We start from the raw sequence: 26992 nt of genomic DNA on the forward strand, positions 1-26992 counted from the left end.
TGCTGCTGCTACTGCTGCTGTCACTGCTACTGCCTATTTCACGTTTTTGCTACTGCTGCTACTGCTACAGCAAACTTCATATCAATTTTTAGTGTAAAAAAGACAGGTGTATTCAAATCACTCCGTCTGCATAAAATGTCGCGGCTATAAAACGCGCTATTACTCGGCTTTTAATTTTTACCCTCGACTTCTGTAGAATTTCTACAACAATTGCAAAAAATGTCGCGGATTTTTTTACTGTTCCTCGACTTTTTATAGACAAACGAGAGATAAAATGTAGAGTCAAACCATGGACGCTACCGGCCACCGGAGTCAAAATGTTCCTTGCTGTTTCCAACAACTATTATAAAATATCGCGGTTTATACGTTCCTCGCGACATTTTGTACGATCTTGACAGAAAATCTCGCGGATTAGTAGGTTGTCCGCGACATTTTATGCACAAACGATAAAATTTCTCGCCGGTTTAAAATGGCCGCAACCGGCCGCCATAGGTTAAGATAAACATGCTACCATATGACACAATCATTGTGTATACTAAGGCAGCTCGTTCATATTGGCGCACTGACGAAAATAGTGACGCTCTATGTATAAAATGATGACACATTCGCTTTGGAATTATAACACCGTCGAAAAAATCGGACAAGTTCTATTTTAATGACAGTTATTCATTACTACAAATTAGCAATTATGTGTTGACTGTGTCTGCTGTGCTAATGGTTCCAGGGATTTTACTCTAAGACTTACATTTTTGTCGTTTGCAATATAATCAGCGATGCAGCTTTAGAAGTGTCTAGATGTCCGGTTACGGGACTTAATTAAGTCGATGCTAGTTGGCGTAAGGGATGTTGCACTTCCCATTATTTCTGATAAACAGACTCAATCAAACCTTGTCTATTATTATTTTGCTTGCTTGCAGTCTATGCTTCCAAATGATCTTCTTACAGATTTTATCATCGGATCCTATGCTATTTCGCACCAAGTAACTAAGGTTTTTCAGGCGTCCGGTAGTTTTTATGAATAGTGTTATAGAATTAATTTGATTTGGCCAAGATAGCAATATTTTCCTACACACAAATACTAACCTAAAACTAATTCAGAATATAAGTTTAATTGCTATTTTAGATCTAAAAGCGTAAGTGTTACAAATTTAATACTGGCGAAAAGATTTAAATGAAGAAATAAATTATCTTACGTGTCCCGTGAATGTTTTAACATACGGAAACTACATTTATACAAATGATTAGTTTAATAAATATTCGTAGACACCAATACGCGATTTTTGAATAATATATTCTATGAAAATGCGTAGTTGAATAAAAGTAGTAATTTGTAGGAGGTCTTAAGTTTGTGATCATGTTAAGAGCATGCCATTAGCATTTTAAATGGAGATTTCTATCATTTCTCATTACTGTCAGTGAACATAACTAATTTTCTAATGCAACTTGCTTTTTACGTTATCTTTGAAACTTCTATTTGTCGGTACAATAACAACAACAACAACATTGGAAAGCTGTAACTTCAGAAGTGGCAGCGTATTTAACACAAATATTGATCAGATGTATGTGCAGCTTAGCAACTTATTAACTTTGAAATACCGGTAGTATCTAATACAATATTTTAACAGATAAGTAAATTGGTTACCGGACGTTTAGAAAACCCCACTTGATAGGACAGGTTAAGCGTCCGGGGACCGGGCGGCTAGAACGCAGTGGACTAAGAAGAGAGCTGTACACATCGAGGTTGCACCCAACTATTTTTGCAAAAGAATTACAATATTTTCTCAAAATCTAGACCCAAAAATGCACCGGAGGCCACCATTTCATTGTGTTTAATATATAGTTCTATTTCAATAACACTTTTAAATTCGCATAAAACTGTTCAGCGTATAAAGCTTCATATATGTTATGGTAAAGATTTTTTTTAAACTTTTTCTAAATAGTTCACTAATCCAAGACGAAATAGACTTTCTTCATACATATCAATAACGACATTAAATTAAAACTACCAAGACAGTTTCTTATTCTTTCTTACTTTATGATCATTTGTTATTTCGTAAAATCTCGGAAAATAATCAAAGTTCCTTCAAATGAGCTCGAATCACGAACACTTGTAATAAAGATAGAGACGTTAATTTTATATTTAGAAAGATTCCTTCTTTGCACGCTTATATCGGCAAAGACAATTATTTTTTAACAATAAGATTTCCCTTAAGTATAAACTGGTGTAAAACGTCTTCATTAACAGAAATACACGATAAGACTCTGAATATGTTACAGTTGTAGTACAATATCTTTAAATAATGGACAAATGACAATTCCCCGTTTCAAACTCTTAACATTGTAGTAGGATGCAGTTAAGCAATCTGTATGATTTAAGAGCGTTGTTAGCCTAGTGAATTAAACTGATGGATAATAAAACTGCCAATGCCTATAATTCAGTGATTAACACATAAAACTTGTTGGACGGCTACGTGTAGTACGTGCACACTCAAGGCAAAACTCTAAGAAGTATAAATGAAAATTACATTGTACCTGATTTAATTATGTAGCGCCCTTTTCATCACAGACAAGTTCAAAGGCCTGTTACGTACAAAGGCAACAACACAAAACGCCTGTTCTTTCTCTACCAGTACAGATGCAGAGCCATCTGACTAGAGAGACAGGGCGAGAGAAAGACCCCATAACAGAGAGAGAGGGAGAGAGAGAGAGAGGGGGGGGGGGGGAGAGAGAGAGAAAGAGAGAGAGAAGTCGTTTTTAGACACAGCCATGTCCGGCTGACCGGAGGGACAGAGCGAGAGAAAGGTCCAATAATAGAGAAAGAGATAGAGAGGTGGGTCTGAAAAATAAACAGACACAGGCATGTCCGGTTACATTAGCCTATGTAATTGAAAGTAGGGGCAGTCACTTTAGTTCTTTTATGCGACAGGTCGCACCAGGTATGAATGAACGACACACGCGGAGCGGTCTTTCATTGGAGGAACCATCATGGCCTCTAGTTAGGTGGGAAACACTCAAGAGTAAAGCGTAAGTTCAGTTGATTTCAGAACTGTTTATCTTGTAGGAATATAGTAAAATTACTGAACTATTATTTCTCACAGTACTCAGCAATTGGGTAATTTAAATACAATGTAATAAGTTCGCGTTGAACAATAACGAAAAATGTAAATAAATTTGACTGTTTCTCTCAGGAGGAACATCCGAGATTTTTATTATGTGTTAGGAATTAAGAGCTGTAAAACAATTCCTCTTCTGGTTATAAATTCGCATAGCTACTGCAGATGAATGACGCCAATATTTCACAGTATATTACGATAGCAGCATAGAAAGTGTAATTGTCTAACTTTTAATGCAACATTGTCTGTTTTATAGAGTCTGATAGGCATGAAACCAAGATAATGTTCGAAATCAAAGTTATTCGGAATATGACAGACTGTCACTTTGCTTCTTTTGTTTTTATTTCTTATTACTGGTAAAACTTACTGCATAATACTTCAAAGCAGAGTATGACAAGTCTGCACTCTATTCCGTTCTGTAGCTACTCTGATTTCTTTGGAAGATGGGTTTCTTAAGTTAATTTATACCTACACTATTTTTTTCATTTGAACAGCATGTTTTAAGAAAGAAAATCTCTTATACTTATTTTCTCATATATTGTATTGCAAATTTGGCATATCATTAATGTTAGCCTGGGGAAAACTCTCCGACAATACATTACGATGCACCGAATGGGAAATCATAAAGCTTTATATTCCATCTGCTGCATCAAATAAGTCCCTTATTGTTAGAAATGTTGTCAAATGTTTTCAAAATACTGTGCTCGGAATAAAAAGTTTTTTTTCATCAACGCAATTTTATATTCATTTACAGACAGCATGTTGGTTATATTTATATGAATTCAGCAAGGCCTTGTTGTTTGCGTTAAATGGCCAGTAGTGTAACTTAGTTGCCTTATTTTTCAGAGAAGTATAGTGGTCAAACATGGTGCATGCCAGCAAAGACAGTGCTAATTCAAATTAGAAAATCGACACAGTAATATGAAAATAATTCTCCCTTGATTATAACACTTCATCAGTGCAAATTATCGTAACTGGTTTATGGTGCGCACCCAAACTCACTCTTACCCCCGCCATGTTCCAAAGTCACTGGACAGTGTAATAAAAAAGTAAACCCCGCCAGGTGAATCTCTAACACACGCAATTGAAACAGAAGGCACGGCATGTAAAACACAATAATGGTCCTGAAGGATTGTATAAAAAGCAAACCCTAAGAACCGAAAACGCATGCCCTCAGTGCCTTTGCAGAAGACATAGCAGCAAAAGAAACACCCTTAAGGGCCCGACGAAACAGGCTAAAAGACAGAAATCAAAACAGTTCAGTCCATTCGTGCATACAATGCTATGTAGAGGACCAAACGGACATAGATAATCTAATATATATTACGTCTTAGTGTGATACTGGACTTTTAGCTAGAGATCTTACTTAAAGTCTTTCACGCGTAATGGTGCCAAGAAATTTCAAAACCAATGCTTATCAGATTTATTGGCCGGACACTACAAACATCCCATCACACTTTGACAGAGTCACTCTACATGACTACCCCGTCTAATACTAACGCCTCCCATTGTTAATGCTAAGTGGAGGGGACATAAAGTTGAGGTATGCAATCACAAAAATGAATAAAGTTCACAACCTTACCTATAATTTGAAATAATCAAACTTTTCCTATGTAATTAACTGAAATATATTAAATCGAAGCACATTTCTTGTTTTGTATTCGATTCTTAACAAATATTACACCTTCCTGTCTGTCATGAGAAAGTAAATTAAATGTAAATTTTACTTATGGCTTTAATACATTTCCGTGGCATTCCCAAAAGTGAATATCATAACCCCTGATGTCATCATAGATAGGATAACGACTGTTACGTTATTAACATGCCGTGCAAATTGGTTTTCGTTTCTTTTCAATTTCTTGTCTGTTGATTTCCGCAACATCGTTTTGGAACTAATACCATTGATCAAACTGCATATCGGTAAAATGTCTGTATCTCAACAGCTTTTTTCATTTTCATAATGACTTGTATGCCTCCTAAGGAAAACTAAAGTACCAAGAGGATCTCTCGAATGTCTTAAGCAATAACGTTAATGTAACGTAATAAACGAAAATGACTGCAAACCATGAAATACAGTGCTACTGAATCTCCGTTAAATAGCGATATTTCAGTCAAACTTCTTCTCTGCACTTCGCTTCCAAATAATAATTTATTAAGTTTCAAACAAAATCAGTTTATACTGGTTTCAGTTAAAGGCTGCAAGAAAGTGTTTTTCCCGAAATAAAACAAAACTACTAAATATCTATAAAAAAACTTGAAACAGTTATTTGAAATAATACTAGGACAAATACTAATGAGTACATGTTTGCAGTTAAACTACAGCACCCAATTGTATAAAGCTTGGTTAAATTTAACCAGTGGGTTAACTGCTGGTTAAATTATCATTTTGGTACAAGTTCCGGTTATCCTATTGTACAAAACTTTGGTTAAATTTAACCGAAGCAAGTTTCTGGTTAAATTTAACCAACCTCTCGGATACTGGTTAAAAGTTAACCAATATACAAAATGGTTGCCTTTATACCAAATGCCAGACGACCAAGACGGTTTAGACGAGTAAGCAGACAAACTGGCGACTAAGACAACGAGGAACTTCGACGACGCTACAGATTTGGATCTGAAAATTTGGACAGACTAGAGGACCTGACTGGGGATCGACTTCGACATGGGACAAACCGTAATTTTTCTTTGACTGCACGACAGCAAATACCGAAAGCATTCAGATTTTTTGCATCTGGGTGCTTTCTTCAGTTAATCGGGAACACATTTGGTGTCGACATTGCCACTGTGTCCCGGACTATTACCAGGGTGACGGACGTTTTATTTTCACTGAAGGACGAATACATAAAATTTCCAAAGACGGATGACGAAGGACGGACTGTTCAACAGGGATTTTATAAAATAAGACAATTTCCCGGCGTTGTTGGTTGTATAGATGGCACACATGTTAGAATAATTTCTCCGCCGAAAGATCAAGAGGCAGCTTACGTAAACAGAAAACGATATCACTCCTTAAATGTCCAGGCCACTTGTAATCATGGCATTATGTATACTGTTGTATCTCACAATGATTGCCTCCCTTCCTACCAGGGGTTCCCTATGGGGTTTTAAGTGTTGACAGAAAACTTTTATTAATACAACTTCATTTCATTTATGACTGTGTGCAAATGTTGTTGCTGAGTGATATTGTTTGTAGTGTAATTATTTTTAAAACAATTGTTGTCAAATGGGGAAATTTACATCTATCTATGATGTATTTATTAAAATGAGCCGCGCCATGCGAAAACCAACAAAGCGGTTTTGCGACCAGCATGATCCTTGCTGTTCGATAACGTTTTCTCTAAGGCTTAAAAAAATGTTTGTTTCCGGTATCCCAACCTACCTGAAATTTTTGGCCCGACCTTAAATGTTTTTATGGCCTTGGAACATTTTTTTTTTCAACTTTTTTTAACAAGAAGTTGCAAAACTACACTTAAATTTATGCTCTTAACATGACCCTTTTTATGCTTTTAACATGGCCAGTGATGTTAGAAATCATCTAACCGATGCTCTAAAGGCATAACACCCTTATGTGTATCCATTGTTTGACACAAAAATAATTTCCGAACAGTCTCCCTTACAAAAATTCCAAAAAAGAGAAAATTTCCGACCTACCTACCCTAATTTTTTTAAGCATGTTACCGGAAACAATTTTTAAGGCGTAATTGAAATCAGCTTTGAAGAACCTCAATACTGAATTGTGATAACTGTAGCCTTTTATTTTTTATTCATGATGGTAACTGATTTACACAAAAAAGTACTGGTAAACAGTTTCAAATTCACAGTGACATAATATATATAAGGCCAGGACACATTGTGTTGAATGTCTTTAAATGCATTATAATTGAAATAATATCAGCCGCACCATGAGAAAACCTACGTAGGCCTACTAGAAATGCGATTGCGTCCAGCATGTGCGCAGTCTGGTCAGCATTTATGTTGTTCGCTAACGGTTTCTCTGATTGCAATAGGCTTTGAAAGGGAACAACTGGGATCCTGACCAGACTGCACGGAGGCTTGTCTGGATCCATGCTGTCGCAAATGCACTATGGTGGTTTTCTCATGGTGCGGCTCAAATTGAAAGCAATAAATACAGGGCTGAGTTTAGACCGCATTTCTTTTAGAACTACGCTAATTATCTACGCTTTAATAGCCTAAGGCGCTATACTGAAAAAGATTGACTGAAGAAGTTTGCAGATTAATTCATGCAGCGCCTTACTTTTCTACATATCATCTTAAAAAAACGGTATTATACAAATCATGATTACCAGAATGAATTTCATGCAGTTCATGTGGAACAGAAAAGTACGTCACTAGGTTGTGTTGGGTCTTAATGAACATATATGTGTATATGTCGAAAATGTTTTTAATTGTCTGGACTTGAAATCAAACCATTTTATTGTTATGGAACAATTTGGAGCACCTAAGATATAGATAGCCCCAAATAAGCTGATCGTCCCCAATTTAAAAAGAAAAAAGAAACATCAGTGACAGCGTTAAAAATGATAGTTTTCATTAAAATAACCATTTAGCTACCAACCAAGTCGTTTCCAATATTAACACATTCTCACACAATACTAATGAGTTCAAAGTATCAACGGTACAGGCATTTCTTTCTGAAAATGCTGAATTCGGCCATTTCAGACTTAAAATTCGCTGACTAGCAACCCATGCTTTGATTTGCAGTTCTCCGCGGTACGTGTTATAGCGGAGAACATATGTCTTAACACGGCGAAGCACAAAATTGTGCACGGGATTTTTAGCGGGTATTTGGTAGCGAAGAATCAGTTCTACGCAAGTTTCTGTACTAGTTACATCTACTTTATGCTATTCAAATTCACACACTGTTGTATTTGTGTATAAGATGTAAGTACGCTCATTATATCAAGTAAAAATGAAATAATAATCTTAGGATATGAACATGCTTCTGAACAGATTCCGTAGTTTCAGTATTCTGAGAAATAGTCTGAGGAGTTGAAAAACTCCGCGCATGTTACGAATCCTCGTTTCCTCAATAGAATGTTTTTTCGTGTATGGCCAGTATTTCTTTGACGAATGTAGCTTTAACTAAAGCATGTTGTGATGGGAGACTGATATTGTAGAGCTTTAACGAATATGTACTACGGTTAGTTTCCGATTTATACATGTACCTTATGTCCTCCGTGTATTATACACTTTAAAGCTGTTTGTAAGGTACATGAAATTATATAAATAATTTATTTATTCAACCATTATGCATCAAATACAATTGCAATTGTTTATATTGTGAGATCAATATACATGTTTGAAATTGTTATGGGTTGTCTCCCCTATCATCTTGCCATTACAATAGGTGTTTGTTATTTTGTGTATAGTCTTGTTAAGTCTTACAATTTACAACAGCTACTACAAAAAATATTTTCCGAACAAGATATCAATGTAAGAGTTGCTAAAAAATAAGTTTCTAAAAAAAAAAAAAATCTTTTTCGACTCGTAAATATTCGGCCACCCACTTTAAAGTTTTTTTTTTCGAGCAAGATGCTTGGAAATGCATCTGTGTCATCACAAACACTTGCGTTAGCAACAAAGACGGCAAAAAAAAAACAAGTTGAGGTAGAAAAAAAGTTGTCCTACCATAAAGTTGTGAACAGCAAATATTTCATATGTCTCGCGGGTCGCGTGATGTCAACGCACGTGATCGTTTATGCTGAGACCATGCTAGGGTTAATTCAAATCCGAACTTTATCACACGAAAAGAACATGCGCTTATTAGCATAAAACGCGTTAAAACCAAGTAAATGAATACATTGTCCCTCAACACCATTTCATTTCCATGTCTACGTTGTTTTTCACGTTGACGTCATTTCCCTTTGAATTATCCATTTATACTTTGCCACGGAACGCGCATATATAAAAGTATCTGATAACAGCACGTGAGCGCGAGAATCTCTGTTAACACACGTTTACTCTCCTGTTAAAACACCCCCCGAACAGTGACAATAAAAGCAGTTTTATGCTAGAATGTGTAGTAAATTGTGACGTAAAATTTAAATACGTCATACCGGTGTGAGAAGAATGACGGGTGCTTTGTCTTTCTTACGTGTAGGTGGTGGTGTGGATGTGAAAACGAACGCGGAATTATTACAATAGTTTAACATTCTACGTGGAATTTATTTATAAGGAACGTAGATTTAATGTCATTTGTTCTATTATATAAGATAGGAGAATGTTTATTCTATTCTCTTTTCAATGGAAATCGAACAGAATCATTGACGCACAATGATAATATGTGACAGCGACACAATATGTCAGTAGGGGGATAGATGTATTCACACAATTTCTGTATCTTAAAAGGATTCTTTTCAGTACTTGTCTAGTAAATTTGATGTAAGTAGAGTTTCAGAGGACGATTTTTTAAGAAGTCGACAACCCCTCAAAACGCACTGAAAATAAATCATTAAATGCACATAAATTAGGCCCAGTCAATGGCCGGGCTGAAGGGAACCGTGTCCCCCCCCCCCCCCCCCCACCCCCCAATGAGATGAGAAGTGACCTAATATTTCTATATTATTGTCTGGGATTATTTTCTAAATGTAACTTAACTGATGTCTGAATTACGTCTGAATAATTCTGGATTCATATCTGAACATTTACTCATGTCTGAACATTTCTGAATTGATCTAAATGTTTCTGAATAATGTCTGAATATTACTGAACTTATGTCTTAACATGTCTGAATTTTTCTGAACAATTCCGAAATTAGCACAGGGGGGATTTTCAGACAAATTCAGAAATGTTCAGCAATGACTCGGATAAAAAATTAGAAATATTCAGATATTTTTTCGTGTGAGTTAAACAGTAATTGTTTTATATTACTGCATATTTTAGGTTATGGTACGAATTGAGATGGTTAGTTACCTGAAAGTGGCCAATGTTCAATAAGGTATGTCCTTTTGATAATTGTAAACTTTTCCTTACACATTTTTTTATAAAAAAAAAGAAAACCTGTTGAAATAAAGGCTTCTCATGTTACTCTGCACAGTTTTTACCATCTATCTACTTTCGTTCTACTGTAGGCTTGTAGAACAGGTATATAAATGAGGACAAAAGTATAGACAGATGTCAATACATGTAATGAAAAGTTTGAACAATTTAGTAATTCCATTTTGAAAAAAAAAACAATAACATATCAGAATTTTATTTAGTTGCTGAATATATTACAGTACAGGTCAGAGTATATACAGCTTCCCTAAATGTTGAAATACTGAACAGTTTTCTAATGAAGTATTTTGAATTTAAATTCTTTTTTAGTCATGCAGGATTGAATATTTCATTTCATTAGAGATAACTTTTTTTTTTCAGTAGTTTGCATCTATTTTTCAACAAGTTTACATTTGAAAACAAAATAGAGATTTATCTTTTTTAATTTAACACTTCACATTTTTACATGGAACGCAATATATAATTTTATTTTTTATTCTAGGTACATGTACAATAACTAGGTTGAAGACAGCCAAGGACAATGAATGATACAGTAACAAAAGTGCATGCTGGAGCATCAGAAATTACAGACTTTGGAATAAATATTTGCATAATACGCATTTAATGAAAGCAGTGACATGCAGATAATTGAAATTGTTGAAATACATCACCAGTGTTGTGTTTGGATATAAGCTACAAAATGGGTACTGATTCTAAATTTTTTTTATTTCATAACTTATGGATAATAATAAGTCATCAAACTGTTTAATTTATCACTATCCTACATCATTATTTTATGTAAAATGGTTTTGGTTGTATCATAGGTGTATATAATATTATAGCAATAAAAGTTTATTTTTGTGTAAATATCTTGTTTCTTTTTTTTTTCTTAAATGGAACATTTTGTGACCACAATCTGTCAACAAATTATTATAAATGCAGCAAAACAATTGAAAAGTTATGAAGTTACTTTTCACATGTTCCTTGAATAGCAGAACACACATGTTTAGTGTTTCTAACGTATCTGAGGCCATTTTATATCAATTACTAGCATAATGATAAATTTTCTTCACAAGGGGTAGGCAAAAAATTTATGTTATTTTTATTTCAAAGGCAGATATTTTACCTAAAGGTGCCAAATTAAGGTTTAAAGAGAAAAAAATGACATGTGATAGATAATTTTGTCAAATTATTTTATTTTTAAACAATAAGAATTGTAAGAAAACATTGTTTATAGAAATATCCCATAGATGATCTTAGAAAATGGGGCTGGTAATATAAAGCTTAAAAATAGAGACTGGGAGTTAATTAATAATCAAGCAATTGCTATAGTATGGCATAACATATACTTCGAAACATATTTAGTGGCAATGAGATGCAGCAATATGATAAATATACCATCATCAACACAAGTCAAACCTGTGCTAAAGACACCTCTGAACAGAGACCACCTGGCTCTAAAGACCACATGTTTTGTTTCCCATTTTAACATTTACAATGTATTTTAACCTGTGAATAAAGACCACCTCCCAGTAGAGACCACATTTTGGCTCTTCCAAGGGTGGTCTATCTAGACATGTTTGACTGTATACAGTTTTTGTAAATGGTGATTTGTTATGAGAAAAAAACTGTAAATATAAATATAGTGTAGTGTCTTCAAGGCAGCTGCATATGTTTATAGAATCAGCTCCAATAATTAGATCTATTTCATTTCTGTTGAAGTCATAACTTTATTTCACACAAAGTAGCTAATATATATTGCAATTATATGAATTCTAATGTTTATTGTGTACACAACTGAAAATGCAATGGATTTCAAGACAATGAAAGGAATTTATGATAATAAACCAACTATTGACAAGACTCACAGAAAGCATTATGATCATAATAGCAGAATGACTTGCCTATGATTATCAAAATTCATAACAGATAGTAGATGATCTCTTTCTTTAAGGTGACAGTATGTAAATGTCAAAATCACATGTCTATGTACATTAGGTGATTAAACTGGGTCAGGAGGTCAAAAATAAATGTCACACTGACATATAAGATAAACACTGATTTAGGGTATATGAGGAGAGAACATATTAGATTATTGGCATGCTGCCTTATAGCATAATGCCTATGTTCAACAGATTACCAGTATAGTATTTTTGCACATAATTTATGTCAAAGTTTAAATTCAAACCATCCTGAAAAAAATGTAAGTTACATCCCCAGTCACCACTGTAATGGATGTTATCACAATATAACATAATTCTATGATTATGATACTAGTTAAACATTATGTATTCTTCTGTTTACTTTGATCAGGGCTATTCACCAGTATAAATGCATCATGGCCAGGCAGTTCCCATGACATCCATATATTTAGAATATCCAATGTGTGCAGATACCTAGAGGCTAGGCACCAAGGTATTTTTACTGCCAAAACCAATTATAATCTTGCCCCCAAAAAAACAACAACAAACATTCAATATAGTTATGAACACAGATAAATTTTGCAAATTTAAAGCAGGGCCTTTTTGCTGGAAAACAAACTTAATAGGTGTAAATATTCTATAACAAGCACTTGCCTGTTTTGATTAGACTTAATGTAACAGAAAAACAAGTCTTAGAGTAAATTTAGTTTGTTTTCATTTAATTGCTCAGTACAATACTGTTAAATACACTGAAATATTTTTCAATATAGACCATCATTCACACTGAAATGATTATGATTACAAATACATGTTTTCTATAGGTTTAGAAAAAGGTGTTCTGCTAGGGGATAGTGGATATCCATGTAGGCCATTTCTGCTGACACCCTATCTCAACCCAACCAGTGAGAGAGAAGAGAGGTATTTTGTTTCCTTTTTTGTTTTATTTCATCATTTCAATTCTGTTCAATTTTTGCCATTTTTACAAATGTATCTTTGTATACTGTAGCCACAATATTGTATTTAATCAAGTATTTTGTGAACTCACAGGTACAACAGGGCACACACATCTACAAGAAATGCTATAGAGAGGACTTTTGGAGTGTGGAAAAGGAAATTTCATGTTTTGCATTCTGAGGTATTTTATATCATGCATCCTTGATTCTACTGTTTTATTGCAAATGCTAACCTTACGTCAGCATGTATGGAATTAACGTGCATTTTAGCATACATTTTTACTGAAAGCACTGAATAATTAATATTTCTATAAAGGTAATGTGAAAAAGAGTCCTCAGTCTACTCAATGTTGGAGTCATGACTTTTTTTCAGGAGAAATGCTAAACAAACATTATCATTATTTTGTGGTTTAGAATATTTTCTTTAAAAAAATGTATTTATCTTTGAACTACTTGTTAGGATTAAACTTTCAGAACTTTCTGCCTGCCTGCTTATAACGCAATACTATAGATTTGTGTTTTAAGATCAAAATATTGATTAATGAACAATTGAAACTGTACATTTAGGTTCGAATGAAACCAGCAAAGGTCAGTAGAGTGATTGTGGCCTGTGCAGTCCTCCATAACCTGGCCATACTTTGGAATGAACCTGAGCCACAGGAGCCTCAAGATGATGATGAGCAGCCTCAGCCAGACCAATACCAGGGACCTCAGGATGGCCGTGGAGTCAGAAATTATGTGACCAACACCCTTTTTCGGCGACGCCGTCTAAATTCGTTTTCGTTACCTATGCCACGTGACTTCAGTTTGCAAATCAAACTACTTGATAACGCATTATAGATAATTTATCAAAATGGAAGATTTATGCAACACTCTGCCTGATTGGACGAGAGTGTCAATTTCTTTCACCTTGTTGATTGTGCTACGCTGAGTGAAATGTAGACAAAGCGTTTATCCTAAACGACGCTGTTCACAGTTTTAAAGCTAACTTTGGCTCAGTATATTTAGCAAGAATATTGACATATCTCATAATAAATATGATAAAAACCTGTTCAAATACCAACATATATCAAATTAAAGAACGATCTGAATACGGTCTGCGTATCACATGAATAAGGGTGAGATAAGAGTCTTTTATGTAGAGAAATGCTTTTTAAAAGATTTTCCTTGTTACAATTGTCGTCTGTATATGAAAAGGTTTCTTGCTTTTGTGACTTATTCAGATTGCATATTAAAATGAGTACTTGATTGCTTTGATATATTTGTTAAAATTATTTAACTGATTTATTATATATGAATATTTTTCTTTAGTATGGTATGCAATATTGAACTCAGTTGAAATCTGTTTTATTATATATATGCTATATAATGACTGAATCTCCTTACACTGAAATGAAGGTACGCTGCATACAGTTTATCTATGTGATATGACTACGGCCAAACTTTGCTTATGAAACAGAAATATTACAATTGTGTGTTTTGCTTGACCTTCACTTTTTTATAGGTGTGACATCATTGTCCAAAGATTCATGAATAGCGAATATGCATTTGCTAAAGCGGGATCAGTTGGCCTATTTTAGAAATAAATAAAAATAATAAATAAAAAAATCCTTTAATTGATTTTTCTCATGTATTCTAATCAAACTTGATTTGTAACATCTTTATTAGGCCCGCAGCCAACTTTGTTCAGCTGGGACATTTAACCCCTTTTAGGGGCTGCTAGAGCTAAAACTAGAAATGCCTTTATACAGCGTCTCATGAACAGCTTGGTGGATCTTTGTCATATTTGGTCATTATAAGGTCCTCTTCCAAATTTATTTATATAGGAACTTGGGCCCTATTAGGGACCACTATAGCTAAAAGTAGATATGGCTTTCTTCGCATTAACCACTAAAATGTAATGGATTTGTATCAAACTCGATGTGTAACAATATCGCAAGGTCTCCTGCTATTTTGTTACAAATGGGGATAGGGACCAATTTAGCTAAAATATAAACACGTTAAATGACCTCTTCTCATGAACCGCTTCATGAATCTTCATCAGACTACTGTAATTATTCGTCTAAGGATAAACGAACCAAATTTGCAACCCTACGAAATCTTTGCGAAAAATTAAAAGAGAACCATTTAAATTGTTAAAGTGCGGTGTTTAGTTTTGCAATTTGAAAAATGTTAGATGAAAGATAAATGTTAGATGAAAAATTCATAAACTTCTTTCCTTACTACAATTCGCCGACCATCATTTTTAAAGATATTTCTTGTTTAACATGTTCTGGAGTGACTGTGATTTCTGCTATGCATACAGCATATTGCATTACAAGGAAATAAAATTTGAAAATTGTTTCATTGCTTGTTTCTTTCGCTTAATCAATTCATCACTAACTCATTGAATAGTTTTGACAAACACAAAAGTATCTGATTACAGCAGAGTTTTATTTATGTTGAGCACTTCAGCTTATACTGAAACAAGTACAGATAAAATTTAAATTGTCAAACAAGCAAACAATGTATCCAAGTCAATATAAAAGTCACTCTTCATCTTTTTTGTACACAATGCATCCAAGACTAAGGACAACTTCGGAATGTTCTCTCTAAGTTCTCTGCATAAGGCTGTCTGTTCTTGTATGAGTTTGAACTTTTCCCTCTAATTTTGTATAGAGACTGTGTAGAACTCCATTTGTAGCTCTTTAAGACTTTTCTGTGGCCTGTTACAATAAATGAATATACATGTATTTATGCAGTGTTCATGTTAAGATTGTGTTTTCTACACTTGAATGGCGTATAACAATCATGCATGACCCTCAGAATTGAAATGAGTTGAAGGTTTCCTTCACTCCTTCCTTCGAAGTAAGCTGTCTATCTCCAGATATGAATGACCCCTGATATTTAGAGGCTGGCAGAATCACTCAGTTTTGTGACTTTAAAATGGAGTTACATACATTATTCACTTGGTGAAATTTCTGATAAGAAAATATTTAAAGAAAACCATACTAAAGTTTAATCTAGGTGACTTCTGTTTTACCTAAATTCCACATTCTTGGGTATTATTCATGGATTATCAATGTGATTTTAGAGAACTTACAAAACAGTAAGAACTTTGGAAAAATTATATATACAATTGCAAAACTGCAAATATTTGAATGTGTTACCTACATTTTTGTTAAATGGTTGACTAGTTCATTTTGAGGTTTTGAAGACTTGTCACAAACAAGGGGCTCTGAAATAAGGAAGAAGACATATTATAGGCTGTTTAAAATACATACATTTTACTTGACATAGTAAAAACTGTCAGCTGGAATTAAACTTTTTTTTCATTGATTTGATTAATTAGCTACCAAATTGTATACACTCAGAATATAGATTTGTACTGGTCAACATGTATTAAAGAGTATTGGCAGTTATATTATGCTTACCATATCACATAGGTTACATATATATGGACTACATATACACACATTCCAGATATAAATTTATGCAATATGAAAACTGGAATTTGGAAACTCATTTCTGATTATCAAATAGTCACATTAACTTTTGTTTCAAGATATCATAATGAAATTAATGAGAAGAAATGTTCCTTACAGCCTCAATCATTAATGGACTTGCCTTTAAACTGAAACTCTTACAGGAAACCACAAGAAGAGTGGTTTTAAAGATGTATACACTATATATAATGGATGCAAGACTGAAAATAAATACTTTGTATTCTTAAAATAAGCTTTATTTTGTACATAATTAATATGTAAAATATATTTTCATCATCAAGATTCAGTACATGTGTTGCACATAAAATACAAAATCTGCTTTTATAAGTTCTCAACATGGCATCTGAAGGTGCAAAAAAAATGAATTGCAATTGAAGTTCAAAATTTTTCTATTAAAATTACCTCTATCTGAAGTACTGCTGCTTGGACATGGTGCTGCTGAAGCCCTGCTGCCTTGAACTGGTGCTGCTGAATTTGCTGCTGATGATACTGAAATATTCAATGGCTGATTCAAAACAAACATCAGTATTCAAAGGATTGCTCAAGAACAATGAAAACCTTATATATTGAATTTACTAACTTTTGATCCATTGCAAATATTTTGAAGGGAAACAAAGTATAAATAATTTCGGTTCATTTAGATTTCTTTCTCATCATTCATGGTAGCATTAATGCTTTAATTTAATTAGCAAAATCAGTTGTTTTAAAAACCCCACTGGTAGCCTCAAGTACAAGAGAGATAACCTTGCCATGTTCAATTTGATTGGCTGTTGCTATATTGCGTGTAAATAATATTTGTTTATAGATGATGGTGCCAGCATCAGTTAACATTTGACATTATTAAAGTTTAAATGGTTAAATAACATTAGATTCTATGCCTGTTTACATTTACACATCGATTTTCTTTAGAATTATATACGGAAATCTACATAATTTGAACATATACATAGCCTTTGTAAATACTCACGTAAACTTATCGTGACAGTTTCACAGTCAGTAGTACCTGGTATCCCGTGAAAGGAGGCTGAAGAACAGAACAATCCAGCAATATCATCCAGGAGTGGATCAAGCAATGGTGCCGGTGGTCCATCCCCGGTTTTCTGCATGGACTTTTTCTGCATGGTGGTCTCAGTTTTTGCCTTTTTAGTGAGGTTACGCCACTTTTCCTTCACTTCAGCGACGCACTGTTTAATTTTTCGCAGATGGTCGCCCAGGCCTGAAATTTTAAGATACAAGTCACAAGAATCTTTATCTTACGTTGGATAAATTTTAACAAAAAAAAAAAAACATTTGCTCATGAGCTATTTTCCGACTAACAAAGAATACAGAAATTAACAAAAATAAAGCGGCTAAAAAGTAAGATATTAAAGCGAAAGTTAGGCATATTAAAACAACATGCATACACTTTCATGAGATTAGAAATCTATTAAAACTAATAAACTAAGTAAAATAACATTGGTCTACATTTTGAAAAAGAATTAAAGGACATTTCGTATGCTAGATTACGGAGATGAACCTGTGTAAATCTACAGTACATCTCAGGATCATGGGGTAATTGGTCAATTGCATTTTGAAACTTACTTTGTCTTGAATTTTCTTTGTGATTCCACCCGTTCCATTGCAGTGTTTTGCTGAAATTGTACTGAAGTTATCTGTAACTGCGGTCTTTAACACCTCCATCTCCGACATAGAAAAGTTTTTGGCCCTGACTCTAGGTTTCTTGGAGGCTGGAGGTTCCATGTTTTTGTTTTGTCTTCTGCTTTGACAAATTCTGCGAAAATAACGTCACCGGAACCAACAAAATACCGCATGACGGGACGGATTGGTTAAAATTAACCAGCGGTTTTATTTTAACCAATTTGGTTAACTAACCATTTGGTTATCCTGGTTTATACAATTGGTTAACCAAACTGGTTAGCTAACCAGATTTGGTTAAAGATAACCAAAGGTTAGAATTTAACCCAGGGTTAATTTAACCAAGCTTTATACAATTTGGTGCAGAAGAATAGCCGGTAAATCTGTCTTGAATATGACAACATAGCTCAAATATTGACGACGGTGTGCATGGAACTTTATGATATATTGAGTGTAATTAATGATACATTGACTGTATTTCAATCAAAAGCGGAGAACGTTCCCTCTTGCCCTATACAGAATGACTACTAGCAGAACAAAAAGAACTTAACAAACTAGAATTTAAACAGGGGATAAGTCTTCCGAACTGATAAGGACCAGAAACGCATATTTCTCACTTATCGGACAGAAAAATCTCTATTTTTAGAAATGCTGGTAAATCCTATATCACATGGGTTATTCCACACCCCTGTGACGGACTTCTTCATGCACTGAATATACATATTAGTTATGTAAAATGATTAAAAATCAGGTACCTTTATCTTTTCTCTCCGTTCCTTATAGTGTATTTCTAGGTTCAAAATTCATTACTTTATGATAAAAACGTACAGTTACGCTACAAACGATAAAACTAAAGCGGAACTTTGTTATTGTGCGTCACTGAAATGTCACGACGTCACTTCTGCTTACGGACGTCCATTTCCCGCGTTTTAAATAGTTTCATTTTTTCATGCTTGTTTTGTTGTTTCTGTTGCGGTAAGTGAGAAATAGACTCCATCATTGGTGTTCGGTGAAGATCGGAAATCCAAACCCTCGGGCGCACCGCTCGTCTTAAACTCGGCACAGCCTCGTTTAAGACTTGAGCGGTGCGCCCTCGGGTTGGGATTTTCTGATCTTAACCGAAGACCAATGATAGATTCTCTATATCACTCACTGCGTATTTATATCCGTACCATTTGATGGAATTAAAAATTGAAAAATAAAAACTTGCATTTCCTGTATATATACACATACAGTAATCTAGTTCGTCCGCTTATAGGGAGAGCGCGGGTCTACGGATAGCCGGGTCGGAGTTCTATCCGCGGACGATGCGTATGTTCTCCGTGACAATGTTATAAAACACATTGTGTCTGAAATCATTCATCCTCCACTTCTGATTCATGTGGGCAATTTGGTAGTTACTTGCAGAGAACAGGCGTGTACTGGTACAATTTGAGGAACGCTTATAAGGTTGGTCATTTGTACCTATCTACAATGCAACTACTGCGTTGTCTCCAAATGTCATAAAAACGATTCAGATGCAGGCTGTCTCTGCATTGTGATGGTATTCAAGTATATCCCGGAGATGTGTTTCGTTGTCATTGTAATTTGTATTTCCGTTTAGCGTAATCTAAGGCTTTCAACTAACATTCCTCCCTTCTCTTATTAAAGTGCATAAACATTTGTGAGAAACAACTTTAAAATCTTTTCTCACAGAAAAACTCACTATTATTAGCTTTATTGTAACAATCTCTTCATATATACCAATGTTATATGTCGTTTACCTGATTCCCATTAAATTAAAAACAATTAGAAATCGGAAACTTTCCGTATGCATTAAATAACAATAAAAATTATGTGAATAACGAATACAGATCGTCATGTACTCGAAAAATCTTGAGCCTACATACTGTCGTGAAAAAAGATACTAAAACGATCCATACCAATATGATATTACCAGTCATTTTACAGTTTATTTTATAGAGGTTTAGGCGATATGCATATGTAAGACGGAATTACGTAACGTTAAAAATGCGAAATACTTGTTCATACTTGTAGTGAGTAATAATAAATGCATAATCAACAAAATATCGAAACGAATATAAGTCCACCCCGTAATATTGTACCCAAGATGCAAGTATTTTCACATGAAAAAAAAAATATATATATATATATAACCAAACAATAGCACATAACGTTTTTTTTTTGTTGATTTTTTTTTTGTGTGGAAAGAAATATACTTTCCCTTATTGTAAAGACGAACATAAGATATACAAATGATTATGGACTCTTTCATAACCGTATGTATTCCGCCCACTTAAATTATAAGCAAAACTAATTTTGGCATAATTATTAAATTTTGGAACCAAAATGCACAGCAGACATAGTGTTTAATATATCATATCTTGAATACGTGCAAGATAATGATGTCTACCTATTTTGAAACATGTGCACAAAGTACGCAGATATTGTCCTATTACCATGGCAATATGATCGCGTTTGAATTTGTGTCGTTATTAATTAAGCTCAATTATCGTCGTCTGTTTGCGTCATACTGACGTTGATAAATGTATGGCCATTAAAGGAAAACGTTACATCGCCTTGAAGGAAGTAACCTCATTTCGTTTGTCCGGCCTTGTACTGACATACATGTGAAGTTGTACAAGTGGAGTATACCCATTCATTGGAAAGTTACATCTTTATATTAAACTTATGTCGTTGCTGATCTTAATTACATGCGACATGTAACTTGCTGGTGAAAATCTTCGATATAGTATGTTGAATACGTTTGCGGTCTTGTTCAACTGGAAATCATATACTCTCTATATATATCTTGTTCAGTATTTATAATTTCTAAAACTTTTCAAGCGTGGACACATTTGATTTGAACCAAAAATGCCTGTAGGTACCAAATTATTTTAGCAGCTTTTGTGTATCATATTAACGTATCAAAAACTTAAGTAGTAAAGGAGTATATGGAACCTGACAAACGTATCAGCCACACGCCAGTTCCACACCATATTTGCATAAAATGAATCTCCATCAGTTATATAGGATATTGCTTTGTGAAATCTCTAATGCCAGTTGAACACACCATGCCATATGTATTAATACATGGAATAATGCATACACAAAAACTGTGTTTGCCGCGAATGATGTCGTATATTTTCAAGATAAAATTGAATTTGGACATGCGCTCATTCAAATTATATGGCATACTGCATCCTTATTTTACACTAGGAAGATAGTATACCTTGTTATCAGATTAATTCAAATAAGTTTCATGTATATTTTAGCTGCTACAATGTCAATTTCGCTTATCTCTGTCCCTTTGAATACAAGTTTTATCCAAGTTTGAAGTACATGACCCTCCAAAAGAAGAAGGAAAATACGGATATTGAACACTTTTTAGTGTATTTCGGTTTCACTATTATCCGTAGAAGTCTGCGTAAATGATCATTTGATTAGTATGCGCTCTAGCTTTCTAGAATAAGCTAAAATGTATACGTCACGGGACCCCTGTCCGTAACGCATTTTCTCTCACTTTTAAACAGCTGTGTATGATAACGTTTTTTTTTTCGACGGTTTCAGTGTCATTCTGTTAATAACCAACATGGAATATTATGGCAATTTTATTAGCATTATACTCGATATCAACACTTTACATGGTACCTTATTTATCTTAACATTTAAAGTAATCATGGGAACAGGGATGTTTAAAATATCTTTTATCTTGCTTTTTATCGTAATTTTTTGAAAAAAGATTAAATAAAATTACCTTTCTCGTTTAATGCAGCGTCTAAATATTTTATTTCTAAAGTAAGTAGCATGCTCGTGTTATTTGCATTCATTTAAACGAATTTTAAAGATTAAAACACTTTCAGCAATACTCATCTGACATTAATATGGAAAAATCAGAGTGCTTGCAATTATTTTTCTCATAGCTAGTGTGAAATACATAATAAAAGCTGAAGCTCTGTTCCTGAAACAGACCAGTGTCAACGCCTTTGAATTAGATTTAGAGCATAGTTTTAGTATATACATGTAAGTACAACTTATCAATGGAAACGGAAAAAAGGATTTACAAATGAAGCGTCCCAATTTTGATTTGATAATGGCCGTAATAAGTAACCTTTCACTCAGCTATATTCCAAATAACATCAGTTACCATAGTCCATTTTCTTACTTTCCTCATAACATTTCAATATAATAAAAGCTGCAAAATATTGATCATTTTTCGGAGCGAAAGACTCATAAAAATATTTTGGCAAATAATGAAATTGTTCAAATAAAAAAAATGCTCAGAATTACGTACTTTAAAAAAGATGAAAGCTATTAGTTTTGCACGGTAACTGACACGTAACGCTATGACGCCGATGACGTCTTTTGAAGGCAACAAGGTTTTGTAGCATTTCTGTGGTAGGTTATTCATTATTTCAGCATTATTAAACCATTAAGCATCAGATCGGAGATCGGTGATTTTTTTTTTCAGAAATATAAATATACAAACACATTTAGTTTGTCGTAAACGTTGTCGTAAATCCTCACGTTAGCTTCCGGTTGGGCATGCGCACATACAAATATTAAGGTAACCTACCTCCTTAAAACAGGTGGGGTACTGTAAGCGTTTTAAACAATGTATAAGAATCGATCTAAAAGTTGTTTATCTTCATAGGTTTAATAGGACTATAATTATGCTGACAAAGACACATATTGAAGCTTAACAATTGAACCTGGGATCATCAGGTGAGTTTCATCATTTTATAACACTGACGTAAAACGTATCTGCGGACGTGACCACATTTTAATTTAGTACACTCGTAACATATGCAAATGTTAAATTCTGCCCAAACCGGGCTAGATGGTGTTGACGGTAGCACGCATTTCAAACCGAGCCAGCAACGTTTTCAATTTTGTCGTGTTGGGCAACCTCTGAGGTTTCTGCTGTTACTGTGTTGAAATAAGATATTCTCTTATATTGTCCAGTTAATCCATTTGGTTTACACATTTCCAGAATATTCTAACAACAGGACATTAGAACATGCTATCCTCTTTCATATCAATGGACGTTTTCCTCCTTTTGAGTACATCCATGGGAATGCTTTGGGGCAAGAATGAAATGAGCCGCGCCATGGGAAAACCAACATAGTGGGTATGCGACCAGCAAGGATCCAGACCAGCCTGCGCATCCGCGCAGTCTGGTCAGGATCCATGCTGTTCGGTAATGGTTTCTCTAATTGTAATAGGCTTTGAAAGCGAACAGCATGGATCCTGACCAGACTGCGCGGATGCGCAGGCTGGTCTGTATCCTTGCTGGTCGCATACCCACTATGTTGGTTTTCTCATGGCGCGGCTCAAATATAAATTAGGACTTCCAATCAAGTTTGCCGATATGATGTTCTTTAATGAGTTCTTGATTTAAGACAACGATAGCCACAAATAATGCATTATAGATACATGTAACGTACATACACATACACAGATAGATAGGTATTGACCAAAGAACAAAGGATTTAATAATTAGAGTCAGTTCTATTGATCAATCTCATTTGTAACGTGGTTTTAGTGAACTGCGGCTTTATTTTGCTAGACCAGAATATAAACAATTTATTTTTGCAATAAAAAGGGGTTCAATGGGTAACAATTGGTTCTTTTACTTGCAACCATTTATCATTATTTTTGTCAAATTTTTGGCCAAAATATGTTTGTCTGTCGTGACATCATTTTTCAGGGATGACAGCTTTAACGTCTCGCCTTTAGGCGGCTGCCTTTGTCAATTGACAAAGAAAAGATTTAGTAAGAAATAGTGTTCAAAATCCACTTTGACTAAATCTAGAAAACACCGAAGAAGCTTGGAATGCAACCAAGTAAACTAAAATCAGATTCAACTTTAGAGAGTATATTCGTGAGTAAATTAAAATACTGCAAAACACCTCCCGCATGTTAGCATTGGCTTGGAAATGTCTCGTGCCTCTGTTTATAATAATGTTAATAAGCTGACGTCTTATGCAGCTGAACTTATCAATATATCTCCGTAATAGTTCGAAATCAATTGCACACCACGACCATTTTCTCGGAGAGATTTCATCACAACGAGCAAATTTATTTATTTGGGTTTGACGGCGCACCAACACAGTATAGGTTATATGGCGCCAAACAGGACTACAAATTTTGGTTTCACATCTCAAGCAAAAGGAAAATTTGAGAAATGAAAATCATTCCTACAGAAAAAGGTATTATTATCTATTTTGAAAAATAAAACTGACGTTGAAATGTCATTGAGGCCAGACAAAAATATTTGTTTCTTATGAAGTTTCAACTTTTTAGACTGGGGCATCTGATATAATTTTACGTCCATTAATAGACTAGTCAAAAGTAATAAACGTGGCACTACAGATCAATCCCGAGGAGATTCTTTTCAGAATTTATTTAAACTGCAATATTTCAAAATGATATATTATATACGTTAATTTCTATACGGATAAAAAGGAAAACGGCTATGGGAAACAAATTGACACTTGTATATGCCACTTAAGTGCTTTCAAATGAATTTGGACAACAGTCCGCAAAAGATTTCAGTAATTTCTGGAAGAGGTTTCTTAACATTTCATTTTTATGGTCACGTTTGAAAGGAGATTTAGATATACTAGAAAAGAGACTAAATAATCTGAACTACAGATTTACGCTTTACATGTGAATGTAGTTAAACACAGTTGGCATTGAATGAGCTCAAAATCGTCCTATTGAAATGGTCTCTCCTTAGATCGTGATCAATAAAGGAATCAACAGAAATTGTTATGAACTTGTATCTACATGGCCTGTTGACAGTGAAAACGTCAAATAGATAAAAAAATCTACATGCATATCCTTCGAAATCCAGTTGGTACACATGTGGCTTGTTCATATAAACAAATGTAAAGAGCCTTCCAATTCTTAATACTGAACCACAGTTAAAACGCATTTTCGAATACATAACTTGCGTAGATTTTGACAAGAGCAAAATTTACAGAAGAAGATAAACAAGAAATTAAAGTGCGGTCAGACGAACTGTGGACTTTGCGCGGTATCAAATGCTATAATTTATTTAATTTATAAACAGGCCATGGCAAGTAAACAATCTTACTATTAAACCGCATAGTACAGGAAAAGAATTGTTGATGTTATTTTTTGTTAACGTAATATACATTAAACTTTATTAATTTTAGCTCTTTCAGAAAACAAACTCCACATAAATATGCCAAGAAACATAAAATCAATGAAGAATTATAATACTGTATTTCCGCGGGATTAGATTTAGACTTTGTTTCACAATCTTAGTGCATTTTTCATTTAATGTTTTAGTTTTTGGTAACTATAACTTAAAACTGCGAAATGATAACAAGGAATAATTGTACTCAATTACATCTATCTCAAGCGCTCATTTCTTCTTCAGTCTAGTATTTGTTACAGATTATTAGATCTATCTCCTATTTTCATTTAGTATAAATTTTAAACTATTTTGATAATATTCTAATATATATACTGTATAGTTTTATATAACTTCTGAACGTAATAAGGACGTGTAAATATTTAACATGACAAATATTTTATAAAGCGTTATACACCACAGTATTTGTTGCTTCGCTAATAAGTTTTGCTGTGACTTTCGATATGATTTTAATGTGACCTTTTGTCTAAACATTCAATATTTTAGAACATGAAATCTTTCTTTCGAAAAACGAAAAATGTACTGGTCTTTGAATTTTTGTACGTTTTTTATCAAAAAAGAAACTCCAATTTGCCTTTTGCTTGTTCTGGTCATAAGCATAAGAAAGTTTATATTTCTCTTTCTCTTGTACGGTCTCCTCTGCATTTAAAAAGTACAGTAAAACACCGCTCGCTCGAGGTCGCAAGGGGATGAGCAAAATGCTCGAGTTATCCATGGTTTCGAGCGACCCAAACATTGACCAAGATACAAAGAAAACAAAGTGTCATCGGGACCGTTTGCAGAGTAAACGGTGATGCGTAACAATAACAAACTTGTGACATTTGCAAAAACAAACGTATTACAAACGTTATCTATTGATAGACGATTCAGTATGTAATTTGTAAATGGTACATGTGGAGAAACAATTCAGATTTTTTTTATTTTTATTCACCAACAAGTGCATATCATAGTTATTGTCTCAATTTTATGAACAGGCTATATTATTTTCTTCATTTGCATGCAAAATCTGCTGATGAGAATACTAAAATGTACGAGAATATAAATCTAAGGTCATGACTTCAATCTTCGAGCGAGAAGAATATCTTGTTTGGCGATATTTCAGCTGTTAATGTGCCACACTTTGTTCTCCACCTTTATTTCAGGCGTCGAAGTTGTCATAAATGGACTTGCTAAAGACAAGTCAGTACCAGTACATAATGCTGCATCATTTAATTATTATATCTTAGTTATATTTGTAAATGTAATTTTTTTCTTGAAGGAACGGGTTCTGAAAGCTAAATGAAGCATGCGACTCTTAACATTCATATGAGCCGTGTCATGAGAAAACCAATATAGTGGCTTTGCGACAAGCATGGATCCAGACCAGCGTGCGCATCCGCGCAGTCTGGTCAGGCTCCATGCTGTTCGCTAACAGTTTCTCCAATTCCAATAGGCTTTAAAAGCGAACAGCATGGAGCCTGACCAGACTGCGCGGATGCGCAGGCTGGTCTGGATCCATGCTGGTCGCAAACCCACTATGTTGGTTTTCTCATGGCACGGCTCATATAGGGAGTCGGAACCGGTCCCAAAATCGTATGTTAACACCGACTTCAAACAGATTATGGACTTGTATATGTTATACTTAGCACACGATTTAGTCTGTAAACTACGAGGGAGTCAAACGTTTGCCACAATCTGCCTTCTTGCGTTTGTTTGACAACTA

General features: G+C 34.3%; 1 protein-coding gene and 1 long non-coding RNA gene across 2 annotated transcripts; one reads left to right on the top strand and one right to left on the bottom strand.

The window, feature by feature from the left end:
* The first annotated feature begins 5618 nt into the window (after positions 1–5618).
* On the top strand, positions 5619–15312 carry LOC123552929 (putative nuclease HARBI1). The gene is made up of 7 exons (XM_053527183.1): positions 5619–5666; positions 5814–6150; positions 12423–12524; positions 12853–12949; positions 13079–13166; positions 13552–13750; positions 15290–15312. Exons 1-7 carry the CDS (start codon positions 5619–5621, stop codon positions 15310–15312), a joined length of 894 nt encoding a protein of 297 aa, XP_053383158.1.
* Positions 15313–15398: 86 nt separating this feature from the next.
* Positions 15399–16976, bottom strand: LOC123562896 (uncharacterized). The gene is made up of 3 exons (XR_008367171.1): positions 16872–16976; positions 16138–16201; positions 15399–15689 (listed from the first exon to the last, which is right to left on the bottom strand). It is a non-coding gene; the product is annotated as an uncharacterized LOC123562896 (long non-coding RNA).
* Between the last annotated feature and the right edge of the window lie 10016 nt (positions 16977–26992).

This window comes from Mercenaria mercenaria, chromosome 2 (genome assembly GCF_021730395.1).
Source record: "Mercenaria mercenaria strain notata chromosome 2, MADL_Memer_1, whole genome shotgun sequence".
Classification (NCBI taxonomy): domain Eukaryota; kingdom Metazoa; phylum Mollusca; class Bivalvia; order Venerida; family Veneridae; genus Mercenaria; species Mercenaria mercenaria.

What these genes read in the sequence shown, in the direction of transcription:
- LOC123552929 (XM_053527183.1), top strand. Translation starts at nt 5,619, where the DNA reads ATGGTTGCCTTTATACCAAATGCCAGACGACCAAGACGGTTTAGACGA. An exon ending in CCAGGCCACTTGTAATCATG is followed by an intron (nt 6,151 to 12,422) that starts GCATTATGTATA and finishes TACTTTGATCAG; the next exon opens with GGCTATTCACCAGTATAAAT. An exon ending in CACCCTTTTTCGGCGACGCC is followed by an intron (nt 13,751 to 15,289) that starts GTCTAAATTCGT and finishes CTATGCATACAG; the next exon opens with CATATTGCATTACAAGGAAA.